Raw genomic sequence first — 18,237 nt, 5'->3', positions numbered from 1 at the left:
GTCTGAGCTGTTCTATTCCCCACATTCTGCACTGCATTGGGAAATAACTCTGAACTCCATGGAAAGTGTCAGCAGCTCTCCTCACAGCCCAGGCACACTGAACAATCCTTCTCCAGCCCAGAACCAGCCCAGGCACACTGAACAATCCTTCTCCAGCCCAGAACCAGCTCAGCACACTGAACAATCCTTTTCCAGCCCAGAACCAGCTCAGCACACTGAACAATCCTGAACCAGCCCAGAACCAGCTCAGGCACACTGAACAATCCTGAACCAGCCCAGAACCAGCTCAGGCACACTGAACAATCCTGAACCAGCCCAGAACCAGCTCAGGCACACTGAACAATCCTTTTCCAGCCCAGAACCAGCTCAGGCACACTGAACAATCCTGAACCAGCCCAGAACCAGCTCAGCACACTGAACAATCCTTCTCCAGCCCAGAACCAGCTCACGCACACTGAACAATCCTTTTCCAGCCCAGAACCAGCTCAGCACACTGAACAATCCTTTTCCAGCCCAGAACCAGCTCAGCACACTGAACAATCCTGAACCAGCCCAGAACCAGCTCAGCACACTGAACAATCCTGAACCAGCCCAGAACCAGCTCAGCACACTGAACAATCCTGAACCAGCCCAGAACCAGCTCAGGCACACTGAACAATCCTGAACCAGCCCAGAACCAGCTCAGGCACACTGAACAATCCTGAAACAGCCCAGAACCAGCTCAGGCACACTGAACAATCCTGAACCAGCCCAGAACCAGCTCAGGCACACTGAACAATCCTGAACCAGCCCAGAACCAGCTCAGCACACTGAACAATCCTGAACCAGCCCAGAACCAGCTCAGCACACTGAACAATTCTTTTCCAGCCCAGAACCAAGGACACTGCTGCAGCTCCAGCCCCGAAAAGTGCAACCAGCAGGAAATGGAGGAGAGCAAACTGGGAGAATGGGACTGCACAACCTGGAGCTGGACTTGGACAATGAACCCAACAAGGAAATGGACCAAAACTTGTAAAAGTGTGAAAACTCATGACCCATCACCCATCTTGGGTGTAGCCCTGGCCAGGCTCTTGTGCTGCCCAAGGTGAATCCTTTGAGGCCTTTTAATAAATCCCCACTTTATTCTTTAACTCTGTCCAGCCTCTGTTCCAGGTACCCCCTCCAGGCATCAATTCCAGTGTGGATAGGAACTGGCTGCTTTGGGAAAGGAAACACAAAACAGTGGCAGTGGGGCTGGATAAACAAAGTGTGTCTGGTGCTGTGTGGGACTCACACACACCAACAGCACAGGCTGGAGGGAGCTTAGTACAGCTCCCAAATCCCACCCAGCTCACTCACTTTTCAATTATTAATATTCAAAAAGCCTTGGGAAGGGGAAATCTGTTTCAACATTAGCCAGTCTCACAAGTAATCCCTGACTTAATCCTCCAATTCAGATTCTCTACACCTCCAACTGTACAAATTCCCTTTGATGAAGAGAAAAAATGGTATAGGTCGACACAATTCTCAAGACAAAAGGACACAAAAGGATCAGGAATTTGACCTTCAAGCAGTTGGGTAGGGAGGGGGGAAAGTGATGGAGAGCCCTTGGAAATTGCCCTTTGCCTTGGGAAAAATGGATGGATTTCCCCAGTGTGCCTGTGGACACCCTGTTACTGCTCCTATGAGCACCAAACTCAGGGCACATTGGGGGATGGAGGAAAAATCAAACTGGCAAAAGCCCCAGTGCTTCAAACCCCCTTTAGCTTGGCTGAGTTCAAGACATCCAGGTAGAAACTGGTTTGTCACGCTCAAAAGTGCATTTTTTTGAAGTAAGGCCAAATAATAACAGAAAATCTTTCAACTGTCCTTTGAAAGACAAAAGCCTGTCTCTTTCTCTCTTCTCCAGAGCTGCAGAGACTGAAACCCCAGAATCACAATAAAAATCTTCAATCTGATGTACTGAAATAAAGACCCAAGTTTAAGAGCAGGATAAACACACCCCTCCAAGAGCTGCCATTGGGATCCTGTTTATAAACCAAACCAAGGCTGCAGAATTTTGGGCTTTTTAGGTTTTTCTTTGCGACAGCCAAAGCTGAGAAAGTCTTAAAATGTCACAGTAAAAGAGGATGAAGGACTTAAATTGTTTATCTGAGAAGCCTGAAGAGCAGATACAGTGCTGCTCTATTAACAGTCAGAGTCTCTAGCCAGCAGGGGAGAGAGAACAATGAATGGCAGCATTTAATGACGGCAACACCCAAGAAAAGCAAGCAAAAGGAGGAAAAATATGAAGCAAGAAGCAGTGATGTGACACCCTCATCCTTTCTGGGAACCTCAGCACTCAGGAAAGCCAAGAGGCTGCATTAATCTTCCCGCAGAGCCCCCCCCCCTCCTGTCTCCACTCAGAGTAGTGATGAAGACACTGATTTGCAAAAATGTGCCCCTTAAATCCCAGCCTGGCTGCTGGCAGCTTCACCAGCCAGCCAAACCAGAGTGCTGGGGAATTTCAGGGCTTTTTTTCACAGGAGAACAGGCTCATTCCATCCCTCCTCACGTCCCTGGAGCATCAATATTAAACACACCTCCACAGTTAATGGAGGTGGATTCAAACTCTAAAACTAAAGTCTGTAGATCTCAATTTCCAACCTGCAAACAGATCATTTGGGCCTGGAGAAACACAAGGACGAGGGAATGGAAAGGAGGAGAGGGAGCTGTGAATAAGCACAGAGCCCAGCTCAGGTCTCAGGTGGGAGTTTTAGCTATGACAAGAATCAGGTACATGAGTAACACACCAGCCCAGGTGGTGCCTTTTCTTTTTCTTTCCTCCCATCCTTATTCCTCTACCTTCCCTGTCAAGGTGCTGATTCCTTCCCCTCCAGCTCCCAGCAGGAGCTTTCCAGCACTAATGAGTGCAAAAGGTAACAGAGCCCAACCAGAACCCGAGAGCTCTGTGGGGCTTCACCTCAACAGCTCCTGGTGGTGCCACAGCCCAGACTTGGGGCTGTTTTCCCCTGTTTTTATCAGCCACTGCCCTGAACACCAGGCTGCCCTCCTGCCTTCCCTCAGGTGCTGCTGACAGGTAGTTCCTGCTGCTTGGCAAGGAATTTCCTGCTGCTGTGCTCCCTGTTTCCATTACAGCCAGGACACTGCAGCCTTCACCTGGATGGTGCAGCTGGAGCAGCAGAGCTGTCCCAGCCTGGCCAGAGCACCCTGATGGGGATGGCAGCTGCTCTTCTCTGGGAGTGTGAGCTCCTGATCACCTCCTGCCTCACTGGAAAGCTCCTGTCCAAAGCAGTAACATGGCCTGATCCAGGAGATTCTCATTATTCTGCTCACACAGGCAAAATTAAAAGTTTTGCTTGTTTATTGCCACACTTGTGTATGAAACACACAGCAGTCTATCCAGCCTGTTAACTTGTGACAGGTAGGATGTCCATTTTTAAGACATTTCACCTTTCAGTGTTGGAACTTCAGGACTGATAAAACACTCTACTGACAGATTTGCAGGAAATGGGAGGAGTTTCAATAGAAAGGAGTTCTGGCATCCAGACCAGGAAAAGAAACCAGTCTGGGGGTAGCATCAAGTGGTTTTCCTGTGGATATTTCTCATGTTTAATGCTGAAATGGGAAGTGAGATGGTGCCACTCGAAGCTGTGGTGCCAATCCTCCCCTGACATCCCACGGAATGACCTCCCAGATTACTGTCTGTTTGTTTCCCAAGGGATTTACTTCTTTCAAAGGGAAAATAAACCAGCCAGGTGTTCACTGCCTAGCAGGGCACAGCAGTGACCTCCCCAACACAAGTCTGTCTAGAGGGGAAAAGCCCCTTCAGTGGATTCATCAACTCCTACCCCACTGGAATGTCAGGATGCACTGGCTGCAGAAATTCTCACAGACCTCTGGATTCTGAGCACCAATTACTGGCTCTGCTTTGGAAACTTCACACCTAATTACTACACATTTTCCTTTAATTGTTACTGGGGCCAAGACACATGTGCAGCACTGAGGAGCCCCAGGCAGAGACCCCTTTCCTGAGGAGCCAGGGCTGCAGCAGCTCCATGGCTGTGCCAAAGGGCTTGGCTGTCACCTGAGCCACCAGAACTGGCTTGTCACCACCTCCCAAACTCAGCTCTGCTCACCCTGCCAGCTGCTGAGTCCAGGAAACTCAGCTTAGGATCAGGTCCCGTGAAAAGGAAGGAATGCAGAGTGCCAGAGGTGACAGAACAGGGGACTGAAGTTGCTGATGTTGCTCAACTCTCAGTGGCAATGGAAGTTCTGGAAGCCAGGCCAGGTGCCCATGACCACTGGCACTGCCCAGCCCAGCAGGCAGGAGGCACTGCTGGAGCTCCACGGCTCTTTCAGCAGGGAGATGGATTTTTTTTCCCTTAAGAAAACACGAGGATAAACCTATTTTCTCATCAAAGCTATAAAACTCAAATCTTCCTCTTTCATTCTCCTGCAGCCCAAGACCTCAGTGTTTGTTGCAGAAGGACTCCACAAGACTCAGACCACAGTGTGTGTGTGATCCCACGCCAAAACCTCAGCCCCAGCACAGGGGATACAAAGTCTATGAAAAATGTATGACAAATGTCTCTGCTGGCATCCAGAGCCTCTGCTTTTCACAAGCTATAACATCATCCATCCTCTTCTCATTCAGCAGAACAAATCCTGAAGTCACTCCCCTTTTATCCCTAAGATACCTTACTGAATGTGTTCCAAATTTATCCACAGAAGAAACTACTCCAACATTCAGTATTTTATACTGAAACTGCCTTTTACACCTCCTTGCAGAAGAAGGATGCTCCTACCCAGAATCTATAATGAGATATAAAAGCTTTATTTGGCTGGAGATTGGGTTTTTTTAAACAGCTTCTGGGTGACAAAGAATCCCAAATGTAAGTGGCACACACAAGGCACTGCATGTGGTGAGTAAAAGAAATAAAACAGAGGCAATTCAGCTGCAGTGTTTGAGGTTCTAATGTTCCCTCTTGAACTGCTGCTCTGGGTGGTCTGTAAGGTCCCCTCCAACTCAATTCCATGATTCCATACCTGCAAGACATGGACAGCCCCTGGGGCTGGAAGGGTTCCTGCCCTGTGGAACCTCTGAGAGCAGGGCTGGGTGGGATTTCCTGGAGGAACCAGTCCCACCCCAGTCACCCCAGTGCAGAACCCATCACCTCCACATCCCGGGCTGTCAGCAAAGCCTCCCCAGGGTGGATCCCAAACTCTGAGATGCAGCTTTCCCTTATCCTCAGCAATGCTTCTTCCTAATCCAAATCCCAAAGACCAGCCCAGGGTGCAGCTGCCTCTTGGAGCAGATCTGCATCCCAGTTTCCAAAAGCAGAGAAGACATCAAACCTGTGACTTTGCCATGCACACAGCCAGCCTACTCCACATGATTTAATTAAAAGGAATCAAAGCAAGCTAATTATTCCAAGAGAGAGGCTTTTGGAACAATGCCCAAATTGGAAAAACTCCACTATAAGAAGCCTTACAAAGAAATGTGACTAAAACCCAAGAGAAGTGACACCGGCAGCTTCCAGGGCAAGGGTGGGCAGGTTCCACACCAGCTCTCCTGGCTGTGTGCACAAACCCATCCCTGCTGTTCATGGGAAATTCAGCCACACTAAGGCAAAGGATAAAACCACCCCAGACAGAGATGCTTCTCAGATGCTTGAAGACCTGTGAAAGATGAACACTAAAAATCCTGAATTAAGTTTTCTTTAAAGTGAAGAGAATAAAATTGAATTAATTCATATTCCACTTTATATGAGCAGCTGCCAGTTCGATGCAACGTGTTCCTGAGAGTGTCTGGAACAAAGTGGGGCTCAGACACATAAAACAGGCACATATATGTCAAAAATTCACAGCCAGGATGAACATGTGGTGCGCACAGCAAAGCAGCACCATTATATTTTACTTTTTAAATCTCCTGAACACATTGGAGCATTCAAGCAATGCACAGGAATGTGGCCAAAAAGAAGAAAAAAAAAAAAAAGGAAAATCCAAGATAGGACCAGACAATTTAATCAAGCTGAGAAGCCCAGAGCTGGTGCAGCCATCCCCAGCCACTGTGGGTGACACAGTGAGACCCCCCCCCGCCAGTTCCAATAACCCCATCCCATCTCCAGGAACCAAAAAGTATAAACTGAGTTATCTCAAGTATTGAATTACTGAGCATCACCTGTAGATGATAAAATCCCTCTGAAACCACCTGGGTACCAGGAAAGGGGAAAGCAGGAAAGCAGGAAGAATGACATCATTTTCTAAAGGAATCCAGAGGAAATCCAGGCTGAGCTCTGTGCTGGGCACGTTGGTGGAATAATAATAAACAAACAGAACCATGAACAAACACTTTGGGGAAGAGCCCATTCAGCATCTCAAATGAGAAGTCAGACTTTTCAAATCGAACTCTTATCTTGTAGAGTTTCCTAAAGAAATCAAAGAGCACAGAGATGAGAGGAAGTATCTTTTTGATATAAACCCATTTGGATTCCCAGAGGATGTTTAGCAAGATCTCAACACAGATTTGGAGGAAAGTCCATATATAAAGACTTGCTAATAAAATAGGCAGGTGGAGGAGAATCCCTAATTTTGTCCACGGAAGGAAGTCTCTGGGAAGCTCCAAGAGGATCTGTTTTGCAGGCTGACTTATCCAGCACAGCCACAAACATCCCTGGCAGGGAGGGGCAGGAACACTGCCTGCTGCTGGCAGGGCTGATTCAGAGGCACTGCAGGCAGCCCCTGCCACGGGCAGGGCTCAGCAGAGCTCTGGAAAAGGATTTTCAGTGCCACTTGTTCTGTACTCTCCAATTTCCTTTCCCTAACTCCACTACTACAGGCTTCTCCCAGAGTTTGCCTCCATGTGCTGCCAGGCTGGCCTGTTTCCAGGCCTGCTGAGGGGGAAGCTGCTCTAGTGAAAAACTACAGGCTTCACTCACAAACAAAAATACTTTGTTCTTTGGTTCATCCAAAACGGTGATTAATAACCCAACCCTGCAACTCACCGTGATTTCATTTTAATACTGACTAAACCACAGCTCTTTTCTTGCATCAAAGGAAGATTTAGGATCCTGCATTTACGCTGGCTTTGGAGACACATCAAAGGACAGACAAATTTAGAGCTGCACATGAACACTTTTGGGTTTGCACAATTCCACAATAAACATCCCAACCCAGCATCCAGCAGTGCCAGGCAGAATCCCAGGGCAGGATCCCAGGGCAGGACCCAGCAGTGCCAGGCAGGATCCAGGGCAGGATCCATCAGTGCCAGGTAAGATCCCAGGACCCAGCAGTGCCAGGGCAAGATCCCAGGACCCAGCAGTGCCAGGCAGGATCCCAGGACCCAGCAGTGCCAGGCAAGATCCCAGCCCAGCCTGCAGAGCCTGTTGTGATAAGCTCAGAGATAACTCAGCCCTGTAAGAAGTGACTCCATTACCCATCAGTCACAAACCAATCACCTCAAGCCCACACTGATATGGCCACAATAACTCTTGGGTTGGACACATCATGCAAATACAAATTATTCTGAACCATATCCACAGACTCCGAGCTTCTTAATTTTATATTAAAAAAAAAAAAAAACCCCACCTCTTTTTAGGTATTTTAATTTTAGGCTGTGGGCACATAAAATTACCCTGATGCAAATTCATGAGGATTAAGCCAAGATAATAAAAACTGCATATTTAAGTACAAGGGATGTGCTGGAAATCCCAAATTGACGTTAGAGGCAGCAGCTTAACCTGGTTAACACAGGCCAGGAGAAAACATCACTGATAAAATTATTAGTCATTGCTAACTTGAAAAATATTCATTACAGTGAAGACAAACCATAACTTAGAGATGCTTTAATTTAAATACTAAGCTAAGCCAAAGGGAGACTCTTGCCAGTCTGAGGCAAGACCTCTGCAGATATTTGGGTGCATTTCAAACCCCTCTCCATCTCCCCCGTGCTAATTCCCTCTGGAGCAGCCCGAGGCTGCTGGACCTGCTGATGCCAGGACAAGAAGGTGGCTGGAGCCAGCTCTGAGTGTGGCACATCCCCTCCTGTGCCTGGAGCCAGCAGTGGGGACTTTACCTGCCCTCTGCAGAGTCTCTGACCTTGCTTTCAAGTCCAGTGTGAAATGAATTCCAAAGTACCTAATCCTCACAGTGCAGGCTCGGGATCCAATAACGCTTCCAAAAAAAATGCCTCTGAGCAGTTTGTTCATGAGAACTGATGTTGACAGGGAAGACAAAAATCAGGACAACCAACCTTGAGTTGCTGCTAGAGTACATCCACAAGACAGGTGTGTTCCTCAGCAGTTACAAGCTGCTTCACGCTGCAGGTTTGTGCCAAAGTTCACAGAAATTCCACCCACCAGCCTCCTGTGTTTGGTACAAATCCTTCCCTCTCTGCTCAAATAACCATTCTGAGAGGGCTGTGTAAATAATTGCTTGCTTTTAAAGAAAGGGAATGATAAAAGAATTCAAATCTGCTTCTCATATGCCAGATCTGTACCCTCAGCCTGGTGACAGCTCGATGGGTCACACCACAAGGTGCCCTAACAGGATTTTAAGTAGGCCCCAGGTCACATCTTTCAAACCTGCTTAGTCAAACAACATAACTCCTAAGCATCAGTGTCAGCTCCATTCCTTCTCCAGAACCTCAGTTTTAAGAGCTCTTTAAAGTTTCAGGCTCTGCATCTTGTTTCTTAAATAGAATCCTGGATCTTACTGGGAGCCCAGTTTAGGCTGCAGGAGTACAAACTGCTAACTTCTCAGACTGGCAGTCTTTATACCCTGGCCCGAGTGCATCATGCCCCAGGGAGGAGCTGCAAGGCTGGGGCCCTGCAGAGCAAGAACTTCATCTTCTCATACTAAATAATTGTTTAGTAATTTCAGTTATCCTCTGATTGCAAAGTAATTGCTTAATGAAGCAATTTTCTGATTAAAAACACCTTAATGAGTCAGGAGAAGGAAAGCCAATCATTCCAAGGCTTATGCTTTGCTAATCTCCACAGGAAAGGAGTTCAAACCAAAGCACCTCAGGATTTCCTCATTCTGCCTTAGAGAGGAGCAGGAATATAAATAAAAATGTCAATAGTTTCCTCTGTTAATCTCTAGTTTTGCACAAAACTGGTGGTGTCTGTTAGCAAGAAGCTCCTAATGCAGCATCCTTTGCATGTGCCAGTCTGCAGCCCTGCATCCCTGCCCAGTGGATTCAGGTGGATTTATTGGACACAGAGCACCAGGATGCTGCCAAGGGATCTGCAGGAGGCTCCTCCCTGTTTCCCATCCCAGAGATTCTGCACTCCCCACCCAACACAAAGACAAGGTGTTTTTAAATAGGCCACCCAGAGCTGGGTGGTAATTACAGAAACACGTTAATCAGCTTTGCCGGGCAGAGCTGCTTTTCTCTCCAAGAGCCTTTCCCTGTCAGCTCTTCCCATCTCTGACAAGCCGACATCAATGGTCACAGGAAAACACTCTCAAAAGCACAAACCTTCCTCCCTGCCAGTTCTGGCCCCATTTTGACAGAGCACAAACCAAAACAGACATGAAGAATAAAACATGGGAAATGAAGCTATTGCCAGAAGGAAGGCAAAGGCTTTGAGCACGAGCTCAGAGTTGCCAGGAGTTCAGATGCTGGGTGAGCTCTTTCCTTCCAGCACATCCTGCCCACAGAACTCCAGCCTTGCAGCAGGTGCAAAGACCCACAGGATTTCAGGATTTTCCCACTAAAGTGACTTTGCAAGTCTGTTGGCTTAGCTCCAGAATGCCAGCCCCTGCAGTGCATGGCCAGCTCAGCTCCCAGAACAGCTTAATGCCACTGCCTGCTCTCTGCAGCTTCTGAACACACTTCCACACAGCACTCCATGCCTGCAATATTATTTTTTCATTTTTCTGACTCATTTTTCCAGGAGAATCTCTGAAAAATCAGTATTAAGTACACTACTGCTGCAATTTCCCAGTTTCCACTTTCAGTGGTGTGTTAAAGATTTATCTTTTTTTTTTTTTTCCCCTCACTATCAAAAGCATTCAAACATAAGCTGTACCCAGAGCTGCAGCAGGGAGCTCCCCCCTTGCACAGGCAATTCCCAAATGCTCAGTTACCCCTACTCCAGGAGCCCTTCCACGTGCAGCTGCTCCCAGCACAGCAGGAGTGCCCCAAATGAGGGGTTCCAGCCCAAGGAGCAGCTGCCCTGCCAGGGGAGCTCCAGCTCTCCCCAGCCAGGCCGTGCTGAGGCAGGGTTGGGATGCACATCACCTGGAGAGCCACCAAGGGGAAAACTACAACCTCTGACTCATTTCTCCTCATTTTCTCCATATTCCCAAGGCATTAAAGAGTAGGTTCATCCTTTACCACACTTGAAATCTGTGCTTTTCTGGCCCAGGGGTATTCAGTGAGGCAGGCCCTGGCTGACAGTGACACTCTGACCACAACAGGTTTTTTAGACAGAAGGAGAACAGCAATAATTTGGTTTCATAATTAGACTTGTTGACTCCACTGCTGTGGCAGACTTTTTTGGTTTTTTTCCCCCTAAAAAAAGAAACCAAAAAAAACCCTGCTTGTTTATGCTGAAGACAGTTGATCTTTAACAAGACAGCAAAGGATTGATACAGCAGAATTTTGCAGAGCCTGAAATAGCTGCCAAATTCAAGAGGCTGTTGGGAAACGAAAACCAACAAACATAGTCCTCTAAGGAAAACCTGGTTTTGTTAAACAAGGTCACACTGTCTTTTTGGTTTTTTCCTTCCTATTATTTTTTTTCTTACATGTTCCTACATCTGCAGATATCTCCTACTGGAGACCAAGTACCAGTTTTTCCATGCTCCCCTTTGGAATGCTACAGTATTTCGTCTGCAGGAGCAATTAGTATTTGCTGTTGTTTTAAAAGAAGAACCCTACAGATATAAAGGAAAAGTATGACTCACTGAGAGACCAATAATTAGGTCATGTGTTCAATTAGTTTTCATGCTTAAGTAGTTACTCTTTAGGAAATGCTCCCCCTTTGATGTGCAGCAGCAACTTCCCAATTAATTAGGCAGAAAAAAGCAATGAAGGAATGAAACCTCAGACACCGAATCAAAGCCCAGAGATCTCTAATGAGGGGAACAACAGCATCAACAACAGACAACATGCACTAAAAGGTAGAGGCTTTCAATGATCCACTTCAAGTATCTTGGCTGCACTTCCTTTGAAATTAAGAGAAAACTGTTGGGAAGCAGACCAGAAGAGAGGGAGAAGCAGCCCGTTTGATCAGAAAATCACTGTTTCCTTGAAGGCCTGCCACAAAAGAGATAATTTCTCCATGTTGTGGGAGCTGTGCCCTCAGAGACCATCACTCACTGCTGCAGGCAAGAGGCAGCACACAATGGGTGACACTGGTTCAGAGAGCAATGGGAAACCCCTTTCTTCACAACCTGCCCAAGGAACAGCAGCAGAACTGCCACGTTCCAGTGCCCAGGCCACCCTCAGCAAGGATGCTCCAGCTGCAGGCATTCCCAATCACCAGGACTTGCTTTCAACCAGCCTTCCCAAAGGCTTCCTAAAAGTTTATTTAATCTTGTCTTCTAGATTTCCCCAGGCAGGCCTTTCCCCACGCAGGATTTCATCCCCCTTCATGGCTCACAGATCTCCCTCACCCCAGGGATGCCCATTCAGGTATAATCCATTCAGCTCTAATGAAATCAGCTCCTTCCAGGAGACAATTAAAAGAAGCCCAAACTACTCTCTTAGCGAAAAAGAAGGAAGCTGAGAGAAGAAAAAAGGGAGGCAAAACTGTAGCACTTGAATTAAAAAATCAATACAGTAATTGACTTTGTTTTATGTAGGCAAGTGGGTGTAAGGGGAAGGGTTCTCTGGGATGTGATGGTTGAGTCCCTTGGCCTCACTGGTGATGGTTGGTGCAGAGGGGAGTGCTGATGGCAAATCAGTGCTTTGGGGTCAATCTTACAGAGCTACAAACCCCTCACACTCCATTCAGCTACTTCCCAGAGGATGTCATAAACCCCATATTCCACAGAAGAAGTGCCCTTCAGCTGGAAGGTCTCTGTACAGAAGATCCCAGTGCAACAGTTCAGCAGGAGCTCAGAACAGCTGGTGCCGTGTAGGAGCTGAGTGTCTGCAGCCTTCTCACCTCTCCTAGGAATGGACTGCAGATTTTGGCCTTCCTGGCAGAACTGGGAAAGCTCATCAGATGATAAAGGGCAGGATTGCAAAAAGCAGCTGTTGTAGGAGTGCCACTGGGATCTGTGCACCAGTGAAATCCCAACAGAAGCAGCAAAATGACTGAGGAAGGAGGAAAACTTCCTGTGAGTGCTCTGGACAGTCTGGAGTTAAAAGGAGAACCTGGCCAAAAGCCAGACCTAACAAAGAGGAAAAAAAATCTATAATTTCATGCAAATTTAATAAGCATATGGCCCAGACTACTTCATAGAAGGGCCTGAATTATGTAAACTGTGCCTTATCCAAGCCCAGCCTTTGGCTCCACTGCACACCACAGAGATGGAGGCACAGGGCACTGGGCTGGGCTGGGAAGGAGATATCCAGCAGGAGAACAGGGGAACAAAGCCAGGCAGCAATTCCATCCCTGGCTCATCCCTCAGGTTCTGTACAGGGATCAGTGCCCACACACGGGGTACTTCACACACAGCTCTGACAATTACAGCCTGGAGGGTGCAGAGAACTCAGTGCCTCACACAGCAGAACACCTCCATCCTCCCCAGCCAGCCCTGCAGGGCTGCAGCACAGGGCCCAGCTCCACTGACAAACTGGGGCTTGCAGAGCAGTAACTCCTGCTCATAAAAATCCCCACGAGCTCCTGCATCTCCATAAACCATCCCACTGCAGCAGCACTTGCAGCTCACAGTCCAGTACCCGGTTTGCAAAGGCTCCTGACTCTCCAGCTAAGGCTAGTCCCTGCCTTTGCACTGGCACAACATGCAGTGCTGCCTGGAAAACTGAATTTACATGCCAACAACAGGGAAATATTTGTTGCTCCCTGCCAGCACAGCAAAGCTGAGCTCTGGCTGGGCACCTGCTACAGGGCTGCACCTCAGCCAGGCAGGGTTCTGCAGGGGTATTCAGTGGGGTCAGCAGCTGAGAAATCCCATTTCAACATGATCAATACCTTATCTAAATATTTCAAATACAGAGCATGCAAGCAGCCTCCCACAGAAACTCCAATTATTTTATTCTGGGCAATTCTGTCTCCTTTCCTGGTGCTGCCAGCAGCAAGCCCCAGTTCCAGCCAGCCCCTGCAGCCATTCCCTCCTTTCCCTCCCCACTGCCCGCAGGTTCCCGGAGCAGAGGAGCAGTCCCAGGGAAGTTTCCCCTCTGTCAGGCATTACCGGGTCCTGGGCTCTTCACTTTCACTCCCTGCCCTCCTTCCATTCTCAACTGCTTAAGCAGCCCCTTTGATCCCTGTAATTGAGCCTCTTCCCAGATTACCCTCAGGTTTAACCCCTTCCCTGCCCAGTAAAACTTAAGCCCAAAACCCAAGGGAGAGTTATTGTAGAGCTGTCTCGGTTTTCCTCACACTTTTTCACCAGCACCTCAATTATATCTGCACGGAATTGCAAGAACTCTGTACTTGTTCAGAGAACTCTTTATCAAGACAGATTGAGCCCACAGCTCTGTCATCTCCTACCCTCTCCCCCAGTACAATCTTCATTTGAGAACTGCATGAAATGACTGAATATTGCTTAACTGCAGGATTTTGCAGAGGAAACAACAGCTGAAGTAGTTTCTACTCCCGCAGCACACAAATTTATGTAGCTACACAACAATAAAGCAAAGTCTTAAATTTAATCAGAACAAATACTTCAAGCAATGGCAAGCTGATAAATTATTTAGAAAGGGGCTCAATAAGACCTGGAAAGAAATATCCATCAGCTGTGCAGCCTGGGAGCTTCCAGAAACAAGGAATTTTCATGCTTTACCCCTTGTGCAGTTTTCTTTCAGAAAAGCTGTTTGCATTGAGCAGAAAGGGGGATGTTTGAACAGAAGGACTGGCTGGCAGCGATGGCACAGGACTGGTCACACAGTGGTCACCACTGCCACCATCCAGTGCCAGCAATTAGCACCACTTGTGCATTCCCAACAAGGTGCTGATGGCAGCAGCTCCAGGCAGGGAATATCAGCTGTTTCAGAACATTGTTATGATTTGCTCTGTCTTCCAGACTGCCTGGTTTTCCCCAAATTGTCTTCCTTCCATCCACTCCTCAACCATTCTAAGCCCCCAAGAAACAGACAAAACTGGATGTATTAGTATTTATATGAAAGCTCTAGGAAATTCAATAATGTTCCTATTGTTTTATTGCAGATGGCACAGCAACTTCTCTTTATTACTGCAGAAAGCTCCAGAGCCCTGTGGAGTGCAATAAACCAGGACGTGTTTGGCTTTGCAATGTGTCAGGGGCTGTGATTTCCTGCAGGAAGCAGGGAACCAGCCCAGCTCTGGGATTGCCTCCACCAGGCCCACGCAGGGAACCTGCTGCTCCTGAGCTGGCCCTCCTCCCCCAGCACAGGGACTCTGCCACAGAGCACAGAAAAAGGGCCATTTTCACCTTTGCTCCATGATGCTTTTTCTCCTAGTTGATTCCAGGCACTTTTTGAATTTTCTGCTAAATTCTCGGGCTGTTGAGATTTAAAAATTGTCCACAGTGCCATGAGGAAAAACACAAAAAGGAACTTCTCTTGTGTTAACTGCACACAAATATCTGCCATAAAAGCTCCAAGACGTAAATACCCTTGGAAACCCTCGAGAAAAAAGCCCCAGGCTCGGTGGAGGAGAGGCTCCAGCCCTGGAGCAGTGAGAGCCCAGGCCCCCAGGCAGGGGAGCCCCAGGAAAAGCCAACACTCACCCTGGGCTGCCAGTTCTCATACTGCTTCTGCAGGTTGGCCCCGATGGTCTCCAGAGCTTTCTGAGGCCCCATGGACAGAGGATCTGGGAACAGAACACACAGCAGCATTTTCAGCCCAGCTGCACCAGTCAGGTCACTCAGGGACATTTTCATGTAGATTCTTTTCATTACCAAACTCACTAACATCTCGTTCCTCCTGGAATTTACTCGGGGGCAGCACCCAAAAATTATCTCCAAACTCCTCAGTCCAACAAAAATCCAGTTCCATTACAGACTGCCAAATGTGGAAGATTTCTCTCACCGAGGTGTTAAACACAATCTTGTTTTGAAAGACAGGAGAGGCACTGCATTTATTTCTTTTAATAATGAAATAAGGTTTCTATTGTAAATAATGACTAGAACTCAAATTGGTTAAATATTTGATGACAAACATTTTCTGTTGATGAATGCAAAATCCTGCTTCATTTACTTCCTTTGCTTCCTGCTGCAGAGATTGTGTACCATTTGTAATATTTAAGAAGTTAATTTTATTGCTAGATAATTACCACAATCCATACATAGCAATACAATTCCAGGCCATGTGCTTTATTCAAACACCATGGACATATAATTAAACAATTAACAAGTTTTCTTAAAAAAAAAAAAAAGCCCTACAAGCTAATATTTTCCTATTTAATATCAATTATTTTAAAAGCACTAAACCAGATCAGTGAAGGATTTTTTTCCAAGTTTTTGCAAATATACTTTTATTAGAAACAAAATGTAATAAATCAGGATGAAAGCAGGATTTTGAGAGTTATTTCTCTCTAATGAATAAAAGCACGTGGAAGGTGCAGCAGGACCTGCACGTGACTCTGCTCAGTGGCCATTTGTCACCAAAGGTGACCAGCTGTGACCCCAGCTCAGGTGTGAAAAGCAGCAGTTGAACCCCAGAGAGTTCCCCAGACTCTGCACATGAGGCACAGACATTTCTGCACCCCCCACTCCCTGCTCCTAAAACTGATGGCACAAAAACCATCAGATATTTCCCCAATTACCTTTTTCAGAAATTTCAAGTTGGCTGGAAGTGGAAGGAGCACTTGTGTACATAAACAAACTGAAAATTTAATTACAAAACTGCATTCAAAATTCTCTTAGCTAATGCTAGGCACTAATGACTTTATTTAAATGACTGCAATGCTTCTCTGCTCGTGCATCAATGAGGCATCAGGGCTGTTTTCTGCACTGCTCCCAGGCACCTGCTTGTGTCTGCTCAGGGCTTTCACCGGCATTTCCAGGTTAAAAACCTGAGGTGCTGTGATTCACAAAGCAGGTAAGGCAAGGTTAGAAAATCTGCTGGAAGTTTTTAAGGAAATTCTGTTTGTGCAGTGATCAGTTTGCCCCTGGGGCTGTCTAAACCCTGAGCTGAGGATTACGGTGCCCAGCGTGGGACATGCTGGAGGCTGAGCATTCCCAGTTCCTAGATGAAAACCAAATCTGAGAAAGCTTCTGTACACAAGATATTTCCTTCTAATATTACTTCAGAATTGTCTCATCTTGATAATTAAGACTTTTTTTTTTTTTCCAAAACCAAGGGAACTTTTAATTTCTTCACAAAAAAAACCTAGGAATTTAGTGCAATGCTGCATGAAAGTAGCAAACCCAGGTGTTGGAACTGCTGGCAAGACATCCTTGGGAATAATTCCAGGTCTTCTGAATGATTCCAATTAAAACAGCCCTGGAGCAGCCACCTCAAAACACAGTAAGGTGTTTCACAAAGCTCATTGCTCTGCTGGGTGAGGCAGGGAAGGGGGATTGAAAGCTCTGCAGATCCCAGCACTCTGAAGGGGTCTCTGCTCAGAGATTTCCTTTAGGTATTAATAAATCAGAAACAATTACAAGAAAGCCAAACAGCTCATTAACAGCTGTTTTTCTCTGTGGTATCTCATTTCAGAACACTGCAGGAGAGATGACCCATGGCTGCAGTTGGAGCTAGACTCTTCATTAACCCAGAGAAAAATCAGATCCCACATTTCCTTTTGCTCGACCCAGTTTCAAGCCCTAGGAATGCACAGTTTTGGGATGAACTCTGTGCTGTGCTCAGTGTCTGAGAGCCAGGAGAGCCTGGGGCTCTGGAGACTCACCAATCCAGCACTCCAGGCGGGCACAGGGAGTTGTTTTCACCACGTCTGGGGGGTCCACGCCAACGTTGAGGCACAAAACTAAGGCAACACTTACAGTCTTCATCTGCAAAGACAACAGTACAGCCTTAGAGCAGGGACAGCAACACCCTGGGCTCCAAACTTCACCCTCCCAGAACTTCTGCAGGGCTTTAACCACCCTCTCCTACCTGCTCTTTCACATGGACTATTTTAAGCAAGGCCTGACTGATGAAATTTTTCATATTTTTTATTAGAACAGTACTTAGACTCCATGTTACTATTTTTGTTATTATTTCCAGAGCCCATTCTTCTCTTTCTGAGCATGGAAATGGATACCAATGAACTTCTGCTACTCATCTTAAATTAGCCATTGTCCAACTGAAACACATTATTAAAACATGAGGCAATGCTATTCAGGGCCCCTGACCAATATTATAATGCAGTGTGTGATCTCTAATATTGAAACTAAAATAATTACAATGGAAAAAAACCCCAAGTGACAAACAAAACTGTGAGAAAAATAAACAAATAAACACACACCAAAACAAACATATTTAGTGCATTTTAAATTTTGTTTTCATCCTGTGTTGGGTTTTCTTGGAGAGCCCTAAAAGGAGGAATCCTGGCATGGCTCCAGCTGCTGCTCCACATTGGCTTATCCCACCCAGGCACCACAAATGTACCCAACCCAAATCCACCCAGCCTCACCTGGGACCCAAAACCTGCATTAAACCAATGACAAACCACCTTGGCCAGCTAAACATACTGCCTGAAAATTATCACTTCACATCCTCATGGGCTTTTTTTCCTAGACTCCCTCATGCCAACACCTAAACCAGAGGAGGAAAACAGAAGCAGTGATGAGGCTCTCAGTGATTCCAGGCATTCAGGGCTTGCCTGCAGCAAGGCCACCCACATCCCCACCTCCCCAGGGTGCTTCATGCAATCCACAACAGTAGGGAAAAGAAAATCCCAAAATTCACACTTAGAGGAAACCCTAGAGCCACATAAATGTGTAATTTATACAGAAACTGGAGCAGCCAGACACCATTCACAGGCTCTACACCAGGACAGAAATCCTGCAGCGTTTCCTCACTCCCATGGCCATGATGGGAACATGGAATAAAAAATCAGCAAGAACTGTGGTTTATGGCTTCATCCCAAACCCTGCTCTGGCTAACAAAGCCTGCAATCCTGTAGGAGTTCCTCATGCCAGGAATCACCCAGGACTAAGGAGCACTCTGCAGCCCAGAGATGGAAACAGGAG

At 46.8% G+C, this 18,237-nt stretch overlaps 1 protein-coding gene across 5 annotated transcripts in view; it reads right to left on the bottom strand.

Annotated features, from left to right (window-relative positions):
- The window catches only part of RPTOR (regulatory associated protein of MTOR complex 1), a 98,168-nt gene that overhangs the window by 70,869 nt on the left and 9,062 nt on the right, over positions 1-18,237 (bottom strand). For all 5 annotated transcript variants that reach the window (XR_014949279.1, XM_085556593.1, XM_085556591.1 and 2 more), the window contains exons 2-3: positions 16,953-17,055; positions 14,830-14,912 (exon numbers count right to left, since the gene is read on the bottom strand). Coding sequence is in view for 4 of the 5 variants with exons in the window: in XM_085556593.1 (XP_085412719.1) it covers positions 14,830-14,912; positions 16,953-17,055 (186 nt within the window). In the remaining variant the exon portion in view is untranslated. The remainder of the gene's footprint in view (positions 1-14,829; positions 14,913-16,952; positions 17,056-18,237) is intronic.

Source organism: Lonchura striata, chromosome 18, assembly GCF_050655825.1.
Source record: "Lonchura striata isolate lonStrDom1 chromosome 18, ASM5065582v1, whole genome shotgun sequence".
Taxonomy (NCBI): domain Eukaryota; kingdom Metazoa; phylum Chordata; class Aves; order Passeriformes; family Estrildidae; genus Lonchura; species Lonchura striata.
The sequence above is the reverse complement of the archived record's forward strand: the minus strand, read 5'-3'. Positions and strand labels throughout refer to the sequence as shown.